The following is a 19,263-nucleotide window of genomic DNA, read 5'->3' as shown; positions in this document are numbered from 1 at the left end:
GCTTTGTGAGTCTCCTGTCCCAAAGATAACCTGTTCTATTTCAGTGTCAGCTCTCCTTTGGATGATGGAAACGACTGCTCAGACCTAGCAATGATCCTCTTCCTTCCTGGATTAATTGAATATAATGGAATATTAATTTAATTTTTCAAGTTATTAAGTGTGAATAGATTTCTTGCAAAAGTTATTCTTGGGGCGCCTGGGTGGCGCAGTTGGTTAAGCGTCCGACTTCAGCCAGGTCACGATCTCGCGGTCCGTGAGTTCGAGCCCCGCGTCAGGCTCTGGGCTGATGGCTCGGAGCCTGGAGCCTGTTTCCGATTCTGTGTCTCCCTCTCTCTCTGCCCCTCCCCCGTTCGTGCTCTGTCTCTCTCTGTCCCAAAAATAAATAAAAACGTTGAAAAAAAAATTTAAAAAAAAAAGTTATTCTTAATGTAAATTTAACATTTGAAACAAATTTTGGATGCATTACTCGTAAATAATAGTTCACAGAATCCTTGGAACTTTGGTCTATGAATGTTTTCCAGATTCTTCATGGACTGGTTTCTATGTGACAATATCTGTAGCACAAATAATAAGGATATGTTTCATCAGAAGCAACTTTGCTCTTCCTGGTTTGTTTTCTGTTCTTTGTTTTTTAAGGAGAAAGAAAACAAGCAGTCTTTTCCCTTCTAAAGACTTTCATGACTCTAAGGAAAAGCTCCTCATCTTCTCTCTTTATCTCTCATTCTCTCATCTCTTTATCTAGAAGTACCACCTGAGAGATAGTATATTTGCAAAGTATTCTGGTATTCTCTAGAACTGTACAATCTAATATGTTAGCCATATGTGGCTACTTAAATTTCAAGTAATTAAAATTTAAATTTAAAGTTCAGTTCCTCAACCACATTAGCCACATTCTAAATGCTCACTAGCCAGTACTCGCAAGCCAGAGCCTTTTTGTTGGCCTCTCTTCCCAACTCAGCAATTGGTTATGTCACCTTGGTACCTTGGAATTGGCCGTGGTGAGAGTATTTACACCCAGTCCACACGGAGTCTACATGGAGACTAGATACAAATCTGGCTTTGTGTGTGTGTGTGCATCAGTTGCTAAACATTTACTGACATACTACTGTCAGTAGGTACAGGTGGCTAGTGGCTACCATATTGGACATCACAGACTATTTCTGTCATCACAGAGAGTTCTACTGGGCAGTGCTGATCTAGAGGTATAGTACCTGAGGGCATCTCCAGTCATCATATATAAGAAAGAAAAAATATATGTCAAAACAAAACTTACTATAATTATAGCATGAATAGAATATAACTGTGGTGCTCCTCTATGTGCATCCCCAAACATCAGGCATTTCTAGGTCCCAAAGCCACCCCACATTGAATCCAGACAGGTACGTGGATCAAGACTTGAGCTGTCCTTGGTAGCTCAATCTGGACACAAAGATTTATATATTTCCAAGGATGCCCAAGTGATTAATGCAATTCCATTTAAGGTGGTAAAAATAGGTTTTAGTCTTAACTTTTAAAAAGAAAATTTTGGAGGCCTACATAGTGTCATAGGATTTGTTTTCATTTGATAAGAAGAGCACTCTGATTGTTTAGAATAAACCTTCTAAAGCCATAAGGACTCTTTGGTTGCCTAGAGATATTGCCTACAAACTAATACAAGATTTATCTTACAGATATCTGATTTAATCGCAAGTGCTACTAGAGATCTAAAGCTGGAAGTGGCCACCCTTGAAGAAAAACTCCATGAATCTTGTATCCGACATACTGAAGATTCTGAATCAAAGGAGAAAGAAATTGAAAACCTTAAAAATTTGGTTGCAGAATTTGAAGCCCGCCTGAAGAAAGAAACTGACAGTAACGATTCCATTTCAGAGGACTTGAGGAAGGAAATGAAGCTGAAGTCAGATGAGCTAGATAGAGTAATGCTGGCACAAACACAACTGATGCAGCAGTTTAACCAGTCCCAGGAACAGGTAGGAAGCAGACGATGGTGCCGCTGTGATTAGTGAAAGAGCACACACTCTTTCAAAAAGTAAACAAACAAACAAACATCAAAGGTAGCTTGGTGTCATGCAGTTGAGGACTGTTACTCAGGAACCTGGAATTACATCCTGGCTGTGTCCTTAACTAGGCAGTCACTTAACCTCTCTTCACCTGGCTTCCTTTTCTGTAAAATGAAATTCACTGAACTACAAGATCTCTATGGTTTCCTCAGCACCCAGTTCTACTGTGTTGCAAAAACCATTTAAAACTTCTAAGACTAGAAATCTTTGCATATTTATGTCTTACTGGTTTTGACATTCAGTCTTTGCCAAAGAAACTTTTAGAGCACTTGCTGCTTACGTTCAAAAAATAATTTGGACTATATATTCTGAAAGTAATTTCTCTTTAGGGCTTTATCTTTCTGTCAACCTAAACTATAGCATAATGTACATGAGTTGGTCTTCTTTCTTATGTATGCATGATTATTTCAGCAATATTTTTGTTTAAACTGGAATAGAATATTTTGATTTGAAATTGTTTTCTAATGAATTCTTATTTCAGAACTGCTAAGCAGTTGAGGTCACACAGCATGGCAGAGCCAAGATTCTATTTGAATCTCCATGATATGATGTTTCCTGTTTCAGGAAACCTGAGTTCTAGTGATTCTGCTTCTAAGTTTCAAAGTGACCCTCAGGCTTAGCACTCAACATCGCCAGGCTTCATTTCCTTCCTTCCCTCCTTTGTTCGTTCTTTCTTTCTCTTTCTTTCTCCCTTTCTTTCTTTCTTTCTTTCTTTCTTTCTTTCTTTCTTTCTTTCTTTCTTTCTTTCTTTCAAAATAGCAATAAACATGCTACTTGCTTCTCCAGATGTTTAGGGAGTCAGCTGATTGAGCATCTCCTGCCAACACACAATAGCATAGCCTCCTTCATCAAGGTTGCTGCTTCCACCAGTCCTGGCATGAGTGGGAAAGGATAGCACACATGGACTTGGTTCTGCCGGAGAAACCCAAAGGAGAGAGGCGATACAGAGTTGCTTCAAATGAGACAGCAGTGTTGAAGTTCTAAAGGAGGGTCAACTGGTTAAAGGAAAGAGAGATCAAGGCAGTTAGACTGGCAGGTTTTCTAACTCTTAAATATCCAAAGACATGGCAATATGGAAACTGAGGAGTAACCTATACACTAGGACATGTAAAAAAAAAAATAGAAGTGTTGAATCCAATAAATATATATTGAGCATCTATCCAGGGGCCAGGTGCTAGGCCCTATATATGCAATTAGGAACAAGGCTGACAGCTGCCATTACCTGCTCTCAAAGAAAAATTTAAAGAAAATCTTTTTTTTTTTTTAATATATGAAGTTTATTGTCAAATTGGTTTCCATACAACACCCAGTGCTCATCCCAAAAGGTACCCTCCTCAATACCCATCACCCCCCCCCCCCTCCCCTCATCAACCCTCAGTTTGTTCTCAGTTTTTAAGAGTCTCTTATGCTTTGGCTCTCTTCCACTCTAACCTCTTTTCTTTTTCCTTCCCCTCCCCATGGATTTCTGTTAAGTTTCTCAGGATCCACATAAGAGTGAAACCATATGGTATCTGTCTTTCTCTGTATGGCTTATTTCACTTAGCATCACACTCTCCAGTTCCATCCACGTTGCTACAAAGAGCCATATTTCATTCTTTCTCATTGCCACGTAGTACTCCATTGTGTATATAAACCACAATTTTTTTATCCATTCATCAGTTGATGGACATTTAGGCTCTTTCCATAATTTGGCAATTGTTGAGAGTGCTGCTATAAACATTGGGGTATAAGTGCCCCTATGCATCAGTACTCTGGTATCCCTTGGGTAAATTCCTAGCAGTGCTATTGCTGGGTCATAGGGTAGGTCTATTTTTAATTTTCTGAGGAACCTCCACACTGTTTTCCAGAGTGGCTGCACCAATTTGCATTCCTACCAACAGTGCAAGAGGGTTCCCGTTTCTCCACATCCCCTCCAGCATCTATAATCTCCTGATTTGTTCATTTTGGCCACTCTGACTGGCGTGAGGTGATATCTGAGTGTGGTTTTGATTTGTATTTCCCTGATGAGGAGCGACGTTGAGCATCTTTTCACGTGCCTGTTGGCCATCCGTATGTCTTCTTTAGAGAAGTGTCTATTCATGTTTTCTGCCCATTTCTTCACTGGGTTATTTGTTTTTCGGGTGTGGAGTTTGGTGAGCTCTTTATAGATTTTGGATACTAGCCCTTTGTCTGATATGTCATTTGCAAATATCTTTTCCCATTCCATTGGTTGCCTTTTAGTTTTGTTGGTTGTTTCCTTGGCTGTGCAGAAGCTTTTTAATCTTCATAAGGTCCCAGTAGTTCATTTTTGCTTTTAATTCCCTTGCCTTTGGGGATGTGTCGAGTAAGAAATTGCTGCGGCTGAGGTCAGAGAGGTCTTTTCCTGCTTTCTCCTCTAGGGTTTTGATGGTTTCCTGTCTCACATTCAGGTCCTTTATCCATTTTGAGTTTATTTTTGTGAGTGGTGTGAGAAAGTGGTCTAGTTTCAACCTTCTGCATGTTGCTGTCCAGTTCTCCCAGCACCATTTGTTAAAGAGACTGTCTTTTTTCCATTGGATATTCTTTCCTGCTTTGTCAAAGATGAGTTGGCCATACGTTTGTGGGTCTAGTTCTGGGGTTTCTATTCTATGCCATTGGCCTAAGTGTCTGTTTTTGTGCCAAAAGAAAATCTTATATGAGTAATTACATTGACATCCAGAGGAAAGAATGACCTAAACAGAAACTTATATATGTTTTGTTTTTGTTTTTGTTTTTGTTTTATTTTTGAGACAGAGAGAGACAGAGCATGAGCAGGGGAGGGGCAGAGAGAGAGGGAGACAAAGAATCCAAAGCAGGCTCCAGGCTCTGAGCTGTCAGCACAGAGCCCGACGTGGGGCTAGAACTCACGGAGTGTGAGATCATGACCTGAGCTGAAGTTGGACGCTCAACCGACTGAGCCACCCAGGCGCCCCTAAACAGAAACTTATATAAAAAGCATAGACTGAAATCTTTAAAAATTGGCTTTAAGGGCCTATTGGTTATCCCTTGTTGAACAATCCACTATTCTCAAATTCAGTGTTCTCAAATAACAAGCATTTACTATCTCACAGTTTCTGTGGGCCAGGGCTCTGAATTTGACTTAGCTAGGTACTTTTGGCTTAAGACCTCTTGTGAGGTTGGTGTCAGGGAGTTAGGCATACAATTTTGTCTAAAGGCTCAACTAGAGGAAGATTTGTTTTCAGACTCACTTTGTGGTTGTTAGCAGGAGTTATTTTATTATGGCTGTTGGGCTGAGAGCCTTAGCACCTTGCTGGCTGTTGGTCGGAGGACTCCCTTAGTTCCTTACAACAAGGACTTCTACGTAGAACAACAACAGCTGGGTTGGCTCAGAGCACCAAGTGAGGAAGAATGAGAGTGCAAGAGAGGTGTCTAAGAAGCTACAGTCTTTGTAACATAATCTCAGAAGTGACATCCCATTGCTTCTGCTAAATTCTATTCATTATAAATGAGTCAGTAAGTCCAGCTCACATTGAAAGCAAAGAGATTGCACAAGGATGTGAATAAGCAAGAGGGCGGGGATAACTGGGGGCCATCCTAGAGGCTGCCAGTCTCAGGGCCAGGCCACTAGAGGTAATTTTGGCAAAAGACCCTAGATTAAAAGTGAAGAATGAATTTCTTTTTCAGCCAAAGGAGCTACATGTGGAGCTCTTTCTGCTCAGTAGTTGTAAAAGGAAACTACTTAGAGATGAAGTTTTATTTTTTCTTTAATGTAGACTTTTGAGATATACAAAACACTGGGTTGGCACTTAAATGATCATTGATCGGTACTGGGGAATAGAAAGGGATCATTCCAAAAGTAAAGTTACCTAAGGACATGCCTAGGGACAGACTTCCTTTAGCTGGGGTGGAAGGAGGGGAGGTAGATTAGATTTTCCTTTCGAAGTTAAATAATTGACACTGAACTATAAGGCTGCTTCTCTGGTTAAGCATACCAAAATCCAGAATATTCCTATGAAAATAGGGAATGAGACAATAAAAGGGGTAGGATTTAGGAGCCAGAAAGAATAGGGGCTGTAGCTTATACAGTGAAAAACACTATTATTTTGATCACACATTTCAGATACTTGAAATTTGTCAGGTTCTGGAGAAAAAAGGACAAAGTGAAGGACAAATTGTCATTAGAATGAAGATAAATTTTTGGTCTAATAAAGAAGCTAATTAAAGACAGGAAAGCCCTGCTCTCTTTCAAGAGGCCAGAGAATGGGTGGACTTTGTTTTTAATTGTATGAAGAATGTTCTCAAGGATAGGAGGAAAGCCAGAGCCTCTAAAGGGCAAATGGACATTCCTGCATGGAGCCGGATTATTGGAGAGCATCCACAGGAACACCAGGATCAAGAAGGTTTAGCAACAAAAGATGCAGGTGAAAGGGGAGAAAATAGAAAGTAGAGCTGTATGGGAAATGTGAATGTTGAAAGGGGGCCCATGAAAATCCTTCATAGGGAAAAGACACGCCTAAAAAAAGGGAATATTTTTTTAAAAGAAGAAAGAATTCAAAAAGAAATATAATATGTTAGGGAATAGAACATCATTTAAAAACAGATTAAAATAGTCACATGCTTCTTGCTGCCAGTTTTCCTTCCTACTAGCTTCATGTGAGTCCTGTCAAGACAGTGTGGCCCAGCGGCACTGACAGAGAATTACGTGTTGTAATTCGGTAATTCAGAGGAAGAATGTGGTAAATCCAAAAGGAACCCAAAACAAAAACAGAAAGGAGCTACCAAAGGAAGTTCAATATTTTTGTTGTCTTAAGTTTATCAGTAAGGAAAACAATGGGACAGAAATTTTAAAATATCAGTTTCTGTAGCCATCTAATGAAGATGAAAGACATTCAAAAAGAAAAAAGAGTGCTCATGGGGCACCTGGGTGGCTCAGAGGGTTGAGCGTCTGACTTTGGCCCAGGTCATAATCTCACATTTTGTGAGTTTGAGCCTCGAGTTGGCTCTGTACTGTCAGCTCAGAGCCTGGAGCGTGCTTTGGATTCTGTGTCTGCCTCTCTGCCCCTCTCCTGCTTGCACTCCGTCTCTCTCTCTCTCCCTCCCTCAAAAATAAATAAAAACAGTAGTCGTAATAATAATAATAATAATAATAATAATAATAATGCTCTTGGTTAAACATGGAGAATTGAATACATATGTTTATCTATGTAATCCCAAAACATCACTAAAATTACAGTAAATTAATAAAAAGTGAATATATCCATAAGGAAAAGAGAACAGGAGAGGAAGGAGTTGACACTAGATGAAAGAGACATTGACCAAATTTTGAAAATTGAGAAAGCAGTGTTGAGAGGTAATTGGTAGACTGTAGGATATTGAAACCTGATGCCTGTGGGGATTGAGGAAGTGAGGTGGAACCCTAAAAGGAGCAAATCCAATTATGTGACACAATGCTGGAAAGACTCAGTGATTGGAGACACCAGATACTTCTGAGAGGGAGAGGAGTGGATCTGAAAACAGGATTTTTTGAATAATTGCGAAAGGAACAGACAGATCCTCAGATGCCCTCACTAACCCCTAAGCAACCTCACCCACCATCCTGGCAGTATACCAAAGGTTTATACTCTAGAAAAACCTGAATGTAAGAGGCTTTGGACCTGAGGATACAGAAGAGCAGATTGTGGGATAAGGCTAGAACGAAAGTCTGTACCTCAGAGTGAGACCTCTTGAACCACTTTACCCACTTACTTCCCAGAATAGACAACTAGGTTTATATATCAACAGCTAGGAAATTGGAAGAATCTTCTCTGGAGAAATGCAGGAAGAGAAAAGAGAAGAGGAGAGGAGAGGAGAGGAGAGGAGAGGAGAGGAGAGGAGAGGAGAGGAGAGGAGAGGGGAATGGGAGGGGAGGGGAGGGGAGGGGAGGGGAAGGGAGGGGAGAGAGGAGGAGAGGAGAGGAAAAAGATCTATGGATACTGACAATTGGGGTCTCCCAGTGAAATGGCAATAGTCATGTCTAATCTACCCATTAAGAAGTATACCAGTCATTAAGCCCTCACCTAGACACACAGAGCTTCCAGTAACATTTAGGAGACTCCTTTTTAAATGTCAACAGCCAAAGATCATCAAATGTTTTAGAAACACCTTAAATATGAGACAGAAACTAGGATCAAAGTAAAACTCAGAAGGAAAAAAAAAAGCAACTCAGAAGAAAAAGATACAAAATAATGCATGCAGGGAGCTTCAAAAAAGAGTACAATTAATGTCCTGAGAGAGAAAAGGGAAGATATTGCATCCATGGAACATAAGCAGAGGCTATGAATAAAGAACAAGAATAAATATTAAAATATAAGAGCTGAAGTAAAAAAATTCAATATTTGGGTTAGATGATAAAGATGAATAAATCTCCCAGAAAGTAGAAGAGAAAAACAAAGAGATGGAGAGAAGAAAAGAAAATTAGAGGAGTCTGGAAAGAGAGAACAGAGAAAGTGGAGGAAAGATTAGTGCAGAAACTAATCAAGAACATTTCTAAGTACTGAAGGGCATACACTTCTATATTGGAAGAAGGGTCCACTCAGCATAATGAATGGTAAAGCCATTCCACCAAAGCATTTCATCATGAAATATCTATACCTTAAGGATAAACATAAGTTCTTAGGAAGTTTTCAGGTCAGAGAGGGAGGAAGGATGAAATCTGAGAATTACAGCAGGGCAACAGATTTAGAGAACAACCAGGCTGGGTTCAGCAGAATGGAGGGTTTTTAGAAGTATGTCTCCAATATAAGAGAAGCTGATAGATTACGTGGAGTGTTCGAACATGCTGAAAGGATATTTACACTTATATAAGTAGATTTGGTGAAAAATAAGTAATCAACAACCCAGAAACCTAAGCAGATAAACAGTGGGACAATAATTAACTGTGAAAGGAAGCCATGCCAGAAAGGAAATGTAATCATAGTACACTGCATGGCTCAGGTCTACATAATATTATATACTATAATCATATAAAGCAAAATAAAAATTGTGATGGAAATTGGGAAGATTTTTCAACAAAATTGTGATAGAAATTTCTCCCAGGGAACATGAATATCTGCTCATGGGGAAAAGAGAAACACCTGCTAGGAGTTGGAATGGGAAGCTGAATCCTCATCTTCTATCCTATGAAGCCATTAGATAATGACTTCAAAATTGAAAAACCATGAGATAACTGCATAATGTTATTACATAGAAATATGGAAATAAATATCGCAAGAAACAGCTTAAAAACCTGAAAATAGTTATTCCCTGGAGGTAGAACTTGGAAGTGTGAAGGAGTGCTTTTTTTTTTCATCTCAAGCAGGCTCCATGCTCATAGCAGAGCCCAATGTGGGGCTAATATTTTTCAAATGTAAAATCTGTTTAAGAAAAAAAAAAAAAGAAAACCCATTTATTTAGGAAAGCTTACTAATAAATCTGGCAAGGATGGATTTGTGTGAAGTCAAAGACTAAATTTGAGGAAGATATGGTGTTTGCCAAGAGCTTTTTTTTTTTTTTGGCAGAAGGGATTTGCTTAGTTTTAGGATATGCATTTTGTAAAAATTTTTTATTTTTTATTTTTGAGAGAGAGACAGAGCACAAGCAGAAGAAGGGCAGAGAGAAAAGGAGACAGAGAATCCAAAGCAGGCTCCAGGCTCTGAGCTGTTAGCACAGAGCCTGATGCGGGGCTTGAACCCACAAACCATGAGATCATGATCTGAGCCAAAGTCAGTCACTTAACCCACTGAGCCACTCCAAGGATATGCATTTTCTATATTTACATATTTAATTGATATAGATAAAATGGCACACATTTCTCTGGTAATTCCATTTATGAGAAAACAAAGCACCGGTTAGTAAATTAAGTTAGTTAATTAGTGGAACCACTTAGTTCTCAATTTAGGGACCAAATAAAATTAGAACATATGAATCTCTTCTCTAACCTCTGGCTCCACAGGGAGCAGAGAGAGAACTGGGAAAGCTTTTAGTGACCATGGGCTACTCCTAGGGTTGGTTGGCAGGGAGGATGGGTGAACAAACAACCTGAGAACCTTAACCATGAGGCATGGGGCAGACATGAGTGAGGCAGTCAGACTGAGAGGCTTCAGCAGTGCAAAGGGAGAGCTAAGCAAGACCGCCTTTTACATGTTGGAGACAGTTTGCCTGGATACAGAGTATAGATGCCAGAAAATTGACAGAATGAGAAAAAATAGGGAGAAATTGTTTCCATTGTATTTAATTAATACTAATTAAATCTTAGATTATTGACTTAGACAATTGAATCCTGAACACTGTGCCTTCAAGGGCTCTTCGTCCCCATTCTGAAAATCTGCTCTTGAGGCATACTAGTCCTAGGGGTTGTTTATATTTCCCCATTTCTACTTCTGTTTCAATATATCTGCAGTAGTTATTTCACAGTGTCCATTAAGTCTGTGAGCACAGAAATACAATTTTAGAACAGCCTGCCTACCATCCATCTTACTTCTTTCCTGGAAATCTATTCAGGTTCTCATTCCTGTCTTACCAAAGGGCCATCTCTTCTGTTTTTCTGCAGTGTTTTGGGCTGATCAGATTAGTTGAACAGAAGCCATAAATGGAAGTTTGGGCACATCCTTTGCTAGCTCCTACTCATCTTTCTGGTTTCCACACCTTTTCCAGTTTCCCTTTGCCTCGGCTCCCCACCCAGTTGTCCAGTCATCTGCTCACCCTGGGATATATCTCGTGTGGGTGGGTAGAAACTATAATCTGATCATTCCATGACTGGTTCAGACCTCATTGGACATAAAGCATAAAAAAGACACCCATCTGTGGTTATTCTTCACTTAGGACTTGCTTTCCTGGCATGTTCCCCCCAGATTGCCAAATTCAAGTGATTGCCATCACAAATGGGATTTTCATCTTCAGAATGATCAGGTTACTCAGCAAAGCCTTCTCCTGCTTCTTCCACTGTCTTTGGAATTGAAAACAATCCAGCTGTCTCTAAGGAAAAAAAATGAAAACAAACACAAAAATAAACTACTTTTACATTGTAAAGAGTGGGGGAAATTGGCCATTTTTTTAATATTAGAAATTTCAAACAGATGGAAAGCTAATTTATGTTTTCATTTTGACATTTACTTACCCAGTGGGAGTGTGATTAAACCATATTTTAAGTCCAAAGTGGCCTTCATCTGAAAATGTTATAGACATATTCTACTGGTAATGCTCTTCACCATCAACAGAACTTTAGGACCCAGAAACACTAATTCTCCTGTGCCCAGACCACCCTAATCAAGGGGTGCAGGGGATAGAAACCTCCTCTGTGAAAATGTTGGTCTCTTATGATCCTCCCTGTTTCCTGTCTTGCCCCACTTGGGGCCATTTTCCATAGAGCTGGCAAAGGGATCTTCCTTCAATGCAAATTTGACCATGCCAGCCCCATGCTTGAAATAAACCTTTCAACGACTCCATATGACCCTCATAATTAAGTTAAAACTCTAATATTTAGCATGTTATTAAAGTCATCTTCGATCAGACCCTGCTCACTCTTCCCTGCCTGTTCCTTCTGCATCCAAGTCATACTAAGCCATGTGTCATCCCAAGATGTGCCTCTCCCACTGTCACTACCAGCCATTTGCACTCGCTGCCCATTTGGCCTGGAAAACCCCACTGCCCCTTCTTTACCATTTTACCATGCTAAAATATGACCAAAGATAATTTTACCTGAAACGTTTAGAATGCTAGGGCTTCACTGATTAGTCTCATGTTTGCCCAGGACTTTCAATCTTACTGAATTTCCATCTTACACATTTTCCTACGTTGTTCAGTGAAAACACACATTAAAATTCTTCCAAAAAAACAACCTTCAAAAAAAAAAAAAAAAAACAGCCCCAAAAGATAGATATTTTGCCTAAATCACTGAAAGCAATCTAATCACAAGTGAGTGATTCTTTTCCACACATGATGGAATTTTCCCTTACTGGCTCTGGCCACATCCATGTGTGCTCTTGTCATGCCCTGTCACATACACCCCACCCTCGAAATAGCAATCCTCTAAACTTGATGTGTTCTATTTCCATTTTGTTACTCCATGGTTGAATAAATTATAACATCTGAATTGCCTGTTGTACAAAACTGAGTTATAATCTCAATTTTAAAACAGGAGGTAATGGTAGCAGAGGATATGCAGATATTGTGAGATTCACCTGAGATTTCACAGTGTTTATGGCAAATACAAAAATAGAAGTCCTAATTCTGGAGCCTGTTTTCAGTTCAGAGGTCCTCCTGATTTGAAATAACAGAAGGAAGAGAAATAGTCCTTTGTACTGGAAGCTAATAGCTTGAAAAAGGATGAGTTCCAGAGCAGTGGGCCCCAGACCAAGATGATCAGCAGCCCTTCCAAAGTCCAGTCTGGAGTTGGCCGGCACTTTGTTCCCATTATACTTGCTATGGGGACATCTTTGAGTTCACTCCACCTTTTCATTTCCTCCTTTAGTGCAATGTCACTTGCCTAAAATAGCTTTTAGGTGACTTGCTTTACGGATGTTTTCCATAGAACACCACTCCTTTCCTTTCAGACGTGAATTTAATTTTAGTGAATGGATTGAATTTTATTTTTATTTTAATGAGAGCCCTTGTCATCACATCACCCATTACGTTATCCTTCCATATTGGTGCACCTGTTATTCATGTCAGCAATTTATTGACCTCATCAGTTAACTGCTATCCATTCTTTTCTTTTATATATTCAAATAAACTTAACTCTTTCTCATAACTTTCTTAATCAAGGGAATTTTTTATACTAAGTAATTGAAAGCCCCTTGAATCTAATCACTTCAACATATTTTGCCAGCTAACTCTATTAATAGGAAATAATGCATTGATGGTGTGCCACTTAAAATAAAGTTTAGATTAAGTTTAGAAAACTTGGGCAAAGCTAGATGAAGTGTCTTATTTTTTTTTTTAATTGCTTCTGTGTCCAGAAACAAAGCGGTCCCTGCATGCTTGATATAATTAGACAATTCATTTAGGCATGGGCAGCTGGGAGCAGGACCTACCACTTCAGGGCTGGGCTGCTTTCAGCAGGTCAAATAAACAGTAGGGCTTCACGGTTTTTCTTTGTCAGAACAGGAGATGAGATGACATCTAACAGAGCAACTTACTAATATTCTTCCCTGGCCCTTCCTCTCTTGCCTTTTCAACAAGTATTTCAGGTAGGATTAATGAAAACCAGATGATAAAGCCACAAACAACATCCTTGGTCTCCAGTTTCTCAAAACAAAAACAAAAACAAAAACAAAAACAATAACAAAAAAACAAAAGCACCTAACTAGAAGCAAGTACTTAACCCTCATTATTTAAAAAAATATATATGCTTATATGGACCCATATGTATGTTAATAATATATGAAAGTGATGAAGCTTTGTTTGACCCAGACGTGCTGCTGATTTTATAGAAAATTACAGAACAACTGTCAATCTGGAATTGTGCCATATTCTTCAATTCTGACCAAATTTGGAATTGAATAGAGTTCTGATCATAATTACAAGAAACTCAAATACAGGAAGATGCTACTTTCTCTGATGCTTTGTTACTTAGTTCCACTGACAGCAGATTATTCAGGAAAAGCCTTGGGAAGACACTTCCCACTGACAGATTTGGCAATGCCTTGGGTAGTTTTACAAACTAACCTGATGGAAATTCATTTTTAGTCGGAGAATCCTATAGCACAATCATTTTATTTTATTTTATTTTATTTTATTTTATTTTATTTTATTTTATTTTATTTCAATATATGAAGTTTATTGTCAAATTGGTTTCCATACAACACCCAGTGCTCATCCCAAAAGGTGCCCTCCTCAATACCCATCACCCACCCCCCATCAACCCTCAGTTTGTTCTCAGTTTTTAAGAGTCTCTTATGCTTTGGCTCTCTTCCACTCTAACCTCTTTTTTTCCTTCCCCTCCCCCATGGGTTTCTGTTAAGTTTCTCAGGATCCACATAAGAGTGAAACCATATGGTATCTGTCTTTCTCTGTATGGCTTATTTCACTTAGCATCACACTCTCCAGTTCCATCCATGTTGCTACAAAGGGCCATATTTCATTCTTTCTCATTGCCACGTAGTACTCCGTTGTGTATATAAACCACAATTTTTTTATCCATTCATCAGTTGATGGACATTTAGGCTCTTTCCATAATTTGGCAATTGTTGAGAGTGCTGCTATAAACATTGGGGTACAAGTGCCCCTATGCATCAGTACTCCTGTATCCCTTGGGTAAATTCCTAGCAGTGCTATTGCTGGGTCTAGCACAATCATTTTAATTGTTTCCTTATTTGTTTACTACTTTGAATTGTTTGCTTTTCAACCTCTTTTTTGACATTCTACAGACATGTCAGGAGGTTAGAAAGATCCAAGAGCTAATTCTTACCATGGACCTTGAAATAATTTGGATGAATTCCATAGACAAAAGATGAGTAACTTCTTTAACTAAAACCATAGTCTCAGAATTTGAAGGGACCTTAGTGATCTCTAGTTCAGTCACCCATTTGAAGTTTAAGTTTGCTCCAGTCCATCCCAGTCAAGTGAGATTTAACCCTTCAGGGTATCCTCCAGACAGCTCTGGCTTTTAAAAAGTTCTTCCTTATCTTCAACTACATAACTTCTACCCTTGGTTCCAAATCCTGTTGGAGACATAAAAAACAGCTCTGCTCAAACTCATGAGGCTGCAAACTTATTGAGGGCAGGTATTGTATCCACTACAACTTCTGGCGACTTGATACATGATTGTCAAATGGAGTTAAAAGCAAATAACGTTCTTCTTTATTTTGATATATATCTTACAAAATACAAACGATCAGTATATTTAAGTCTGTTGAGAAAGCATCATATAAAGTAGCTGATTCTATTGTTTAAGCGCTGTACCTGATATGTTTTATTCTTTCAATCTTATAATTCAAGCAATTTTACCTGTCTTGTGTATTGCAGCTTACCTTCGTTATAAACTAACATACTTGCCCCTGCAGATGTTAACTGTTAGGCATCGCATGTGCCAACGAGCTGAAACCCCACTAAAGTAAGCATTAGAAGTTCTGGGTTCCAGTGCCAGCCCCTCACTACCCATCTGAGTGATACTGGCTCTTGGTTCCTATTCTGCAAACTGCAAGGGTTGAACCAAATGTCCTCTCAAAGTTCTTTCCAGCTTCACAAATCATTTGCGTTTTTGACTTGTCTGTCCCATGTGGTAGAGTAGCCACAAAGACAGTCAAAGACGGACCTCTGATTTCCATTTCAGTTCTCCATTTATATTGCCAATTACCATCCAAATGTACAGTTTAAAGCTAGGGATGCTTCTCCCCCCACCTTTTCTCATTTCAGAACACTTTTCTTCAGGAAACAGTGCGCAGGGAGTGTGAAGAACGCTTTGAACTGACAGAGGCTTTGAGCCAAGCCAGAGAACAGCTTCTGGAGCTCAGGAAGCTCAGTGGAAGTTTACCTTTGTCGCCGTGTTCCCTTAACCAGGGCAGCCTAACCTCCTCTGCTGCAGTGGTCAGCAGCCGGGGAGAGAGAAGCCTTGCAAGACTGAACTCTGGAAAAGGAATCAAAATCCCCAGCCTGCATGGAGTGTCAAAACCCACCACTGCCCCAACCTCAGTTCAACCCAACAGGGTCAGCAGCTCAGGTTTGCCTACTTTCCCCCAGCCCCATCCTCCCAGGGGTCGAGCATCTTCCGTAAATGAGACCAGACAAAGACTGACTGCCATTCTGAGGAGGAGACTAAATCAGCAGTGACTGATCCAGCCAGGAGCAGCTCCAAGCAGGACACTTGGTACTTCCCAGACCAAGTGTAACTGAGGATGACAGAGGTCAAATTATTATCACAGATCAAGAATGCACGGTTATAGATATTTTTAATAGGATAGTTGGAAAAACTAGGAATTGTGAAGCCATATTTTCCAAGAGGCCTTTGAAGTTGCAACAGATAATGAAGTTGGTCGTATTCCAGAGGGCCAATTTCTTTGTGTCTATATTGGATGTTTAGATGTGTTCTCTGAATATTCCCTTTTTGAGATCACAGGTAAAATTTTTCACCCATAGCATCTTTGCTATTTTTTTTTTTTTTGCACCTTTACAAGCAGATATATTTCCACCAAAAATAGATTGTGTTGGTTTTGTTGGTGTTTGTTCATTTGTTTGTTGAGCTGAATAGGTTAAATAGATGTGATTAGTATTCCAAATAGAAAATAGAAGTACATTAGTCCTAAATTTGATAATTTCCAAAATATTTAGTTCAAATATTCACAGAATTCAACATCATCATAGAAACCTTCTCTTTTCATCTTGCAATTTAATTGGTTAATACAATTTCTTTTTAGGCCAGAAGTAATGATAGGTGCCCTTCAAGAAGACAGTCTTTCCTGTGAACCTGGGACCTTCTAGAAAAAGGGACACCAACTCCAATTCAAGGACAAGGGGGTTTACTTTTCAAACTTTAGAGATTATTTTTAAAAACAGTCTGGCTGACCATGTAAATATTACTTGGTAGAGGTAGTTTTTCTACATTGAATGGTTTTTAGTAATCACGATTAGATTTTGATTTGAGCCATTGGGAAAAGAACTAATTCAAGACAGTCTCATAGAGGCACATAGTGCTAATTTGGGGGTTCACGTTTTATTACCTCTTAAAATGGCCAATTGGTTAACATTTTCTATTTTCATAGTGAAAAATTAAAACCAGAAACCAAACCAGCTATTTTAAGTTATAAAGTTTCAGGCTTCTCCTGTTTCTTAAAACATAAGTCTTTACCTTAAACTAGTGATTGTCCATCTTTTTTTCCCCTTCAAGTTGAACTGCATTTTTTTTTTTCCAACACTGACTTTACTTAAATGCTTCATCTGACTGTATCAGGGACATCCAAGCTTTTTAATCCCAGATGAGAATGTTAGTAGCACATGTCAAATATGGCACATAAAACTCTCCTCTGTCTGGCTATTATGTTCATGAGAGAATCCAAAGGTACTTGGAATCCCTCCCATGTGCAAAAAAACAAAGTAAAGCTGCTAAGTAAATTCAAGTTTATCTCTAATCTTTAAAAGGATTAGTCTAATCTACCAATCGTGTGTTTTAACTTCAAAAAAAAAAAAAAAAAATTCCACATTAGGTCTGCCGATTTCCCTGACTAGTTTAAGTGAGCACATCTTGTGTTAAGGCTTAGAATGCTTAGTTTCACTTTACAGAGATCGATGTTCCTTACAATGGCATTTGACAAGAGAACAAAACAATAGAATGGTGGTGCTGGAGTGAACCTTAGAGGTCACCCCAACCATTTCTTTACAAATAAGGAATAGATACCCAAAGAAGTCCGACTTGCTAAAGAGGTACAGCTAGTGACAGAGCTAAAACCAGACCATTAACCGACCCCAACCACTCCACTCACTTTCCCACTCATCAGAGTTTCCCCAGCCTCCATCAGGACTTTTGTCAGAAGCCCCACATAGTATTTACCTAATATTTTCTTTAAATGCCCTCGCTTTTTAAACTTAAAGTTATGTAAAAAGAAAGCTTGGCCCAAGAAAGAATAATTGTAGAGTAACGAGTTTGATTTGCTAGGTATATTTTTGCTAATACTTGAAAATCAACATGTATCTGTTAAAATTACAAAATGTTGGTTGGTGTACCCCCTAAAATCATCGTGTACAATGACAGTAGTACCCGTGCCACCCTCTGGGAACTACTGGACCAGACCTCGATGTTTCTGACCTGGTATTTGGATGTTTAAATTACAAGTACTCATGACGTGAGGTAGATGGAAGAAGCTAGAGAAAACTTTAATAAAAGCCTACAGGAAAATTCGGGGCAGCGGTTCTTTGCCATCATATGATACACGCTTTTCCACAGTCTCCCAATTTCAGCTCTCTCTTCAGGAACCATGGGGATACATTTTTTTTTCCTAAATTATGAACACATTTAAATTTGTAAAGAAGGTCACGTGTAAGCTTTTCTAAAGTGATAAAGACTATCAGTGCAAATCTGGTTTCTTGGTTTGTTGTTATACTCTCACTTTATAATATAACAAGTCATTATGTAAATAATCTCTCTGAGAATAGAATCACGGCAAGACTGTGTTATATTCCACAAGTATATTAGAGAGGTTATTCCGTGGATACACGACAGAGACAATATTGACATTTGTATCAAGCTAGACCACTTGAATGGTGCCATCTAAGCTATGTGCTGGGATTTTTTAGAGGAAGACACTTAAAGAAAAGAGAATCGCACTAGAGTATGTAACCTGGGGGTTAAGAACATAAACTTCCCTTGATTTTCTCACTGATGAGCTAACTCCTGGCATGAAACAGTATCATATCAAGAGTGTTAGGGAGGCAGTGAATACTATGGCAAAAGAGAGCTCTCAAATGCATATAATGGTTATTAATTTAAATCTATTAGTTTTAATTTCTCTGTATACATCTGTTTTCCATGACCTCAGTGGAAGGATTGATAGGTGCAAAAAGAAAAGAATATCACAGAAAATATTCCTCAAATAATTATAACCCTGGTTTTTTTTTTCTTCTCAATTTAATATTGGTAGACAAAGATGGGAGAATTCTATAGTTAACACAGATTTTTCAAGTGATTTTTTCAAAGTCTTTTTGAATGCAATTACTGTATTTATAGTTAGTCAGAATTACTTAAAAGTTATATTTTCTGGCAATGGAATTGACTGGAAGAGATGCTAATGTTGAAAATTATGCAGGGGCACCTGGGTGTCTCAGTTGGTTGAGGCTCCAACTTCAGCTCAGGTCATGATATCATGGTTCATGAGTTTGAGCTCCATGTCAGGCTCTGTGCTGACAGCTCAGAGCCTAGAGCCTGTTTCAGATTTCTCTCTCTCTCTCTCTCTCTCTCTCTCTCTCTCTCTCTGCTCTCCCCCACTCATGCTCTGTCTCTTTCAAAAAGAAACTTTAAAAAAAGAAAATTATGTAAAACTAAGATTTTTAAAAATGTTCTATTAGTCCCAAAAGTTTTTGTGGTATTACAGATCAATTATAGCTAATTGCTTTGATTGTGGAACAAGTTTTCTCAAGCTGCATCTTTTAAGGTTCTTAAAATTGCAGTATTGCACTGATAAAGCAACCTAGTATCCTGAAAGGGTTAATGCACTGGAGCTCAAAATTCCTGACCATCATTTTGTATCTTATGGAGTACAAGAAATCAATTTAATATGTGTCCAAAGTTCACAAATCCTAC

General features: G+C 38.9%; 1 protein-coding gene across 9 annotated transcripts in view; it reads left to right on the top strand.

Annotated features, from left to right (window-relative positions):
- Positions 1-19,263, top strand: part of LEKR1 (leucine, glutamate and lysine rich 1) — a 225,113-nt gene that overhangs the window by 167,792 nt on the left and 38,058 nt on the right. For 7 of the 9 annotated variants that reach the window (XR_006718605.1, XR_006718601.1, XR_006718604.1 and 4 more), the window contains 2 exons: positions 1,671-1,970; positions 15,390-15,693. Coding sequence is in view for 3 of the 9 variants with exons in the window: in XM_045503163.1 (XP_045359119.1) it covers positions 1,671-1,970; positions 15,390-15,693 (604 nt within the window). In the remaining 6 variants the exon portion in view is untranslated. Of the gene's footprint in view, positions 1-1,670; positions 1,971-15,389; positions 18,042-19,263 lie in introns of those variants that run through there. The other 2 variants (XM_045503164.1, XM_045503165.1) reach the window with 2 other exon arrangements.

This window comes from Leopardus geoffroyi, chromosome C2, assembly GCF_018350155.1.
Source record: "Leopardus geoffroyi isolate Oge1 chromosome C2, O.geoffroyi_Oge1_pat1.0, whole genome shotgun sequence".
Classification (NCBI taxonomy): Eukaryota; Metazoa; Chordata; class Mammalia; order Carnivora; family Felidae; genus Leopardus; species Leopardus geoffroyi.
The sequence above is the reverse complement of the archived record's forward strand: the minus strand, read 5'-3'. Positions and strand labels throughout refer to the sequence as shown.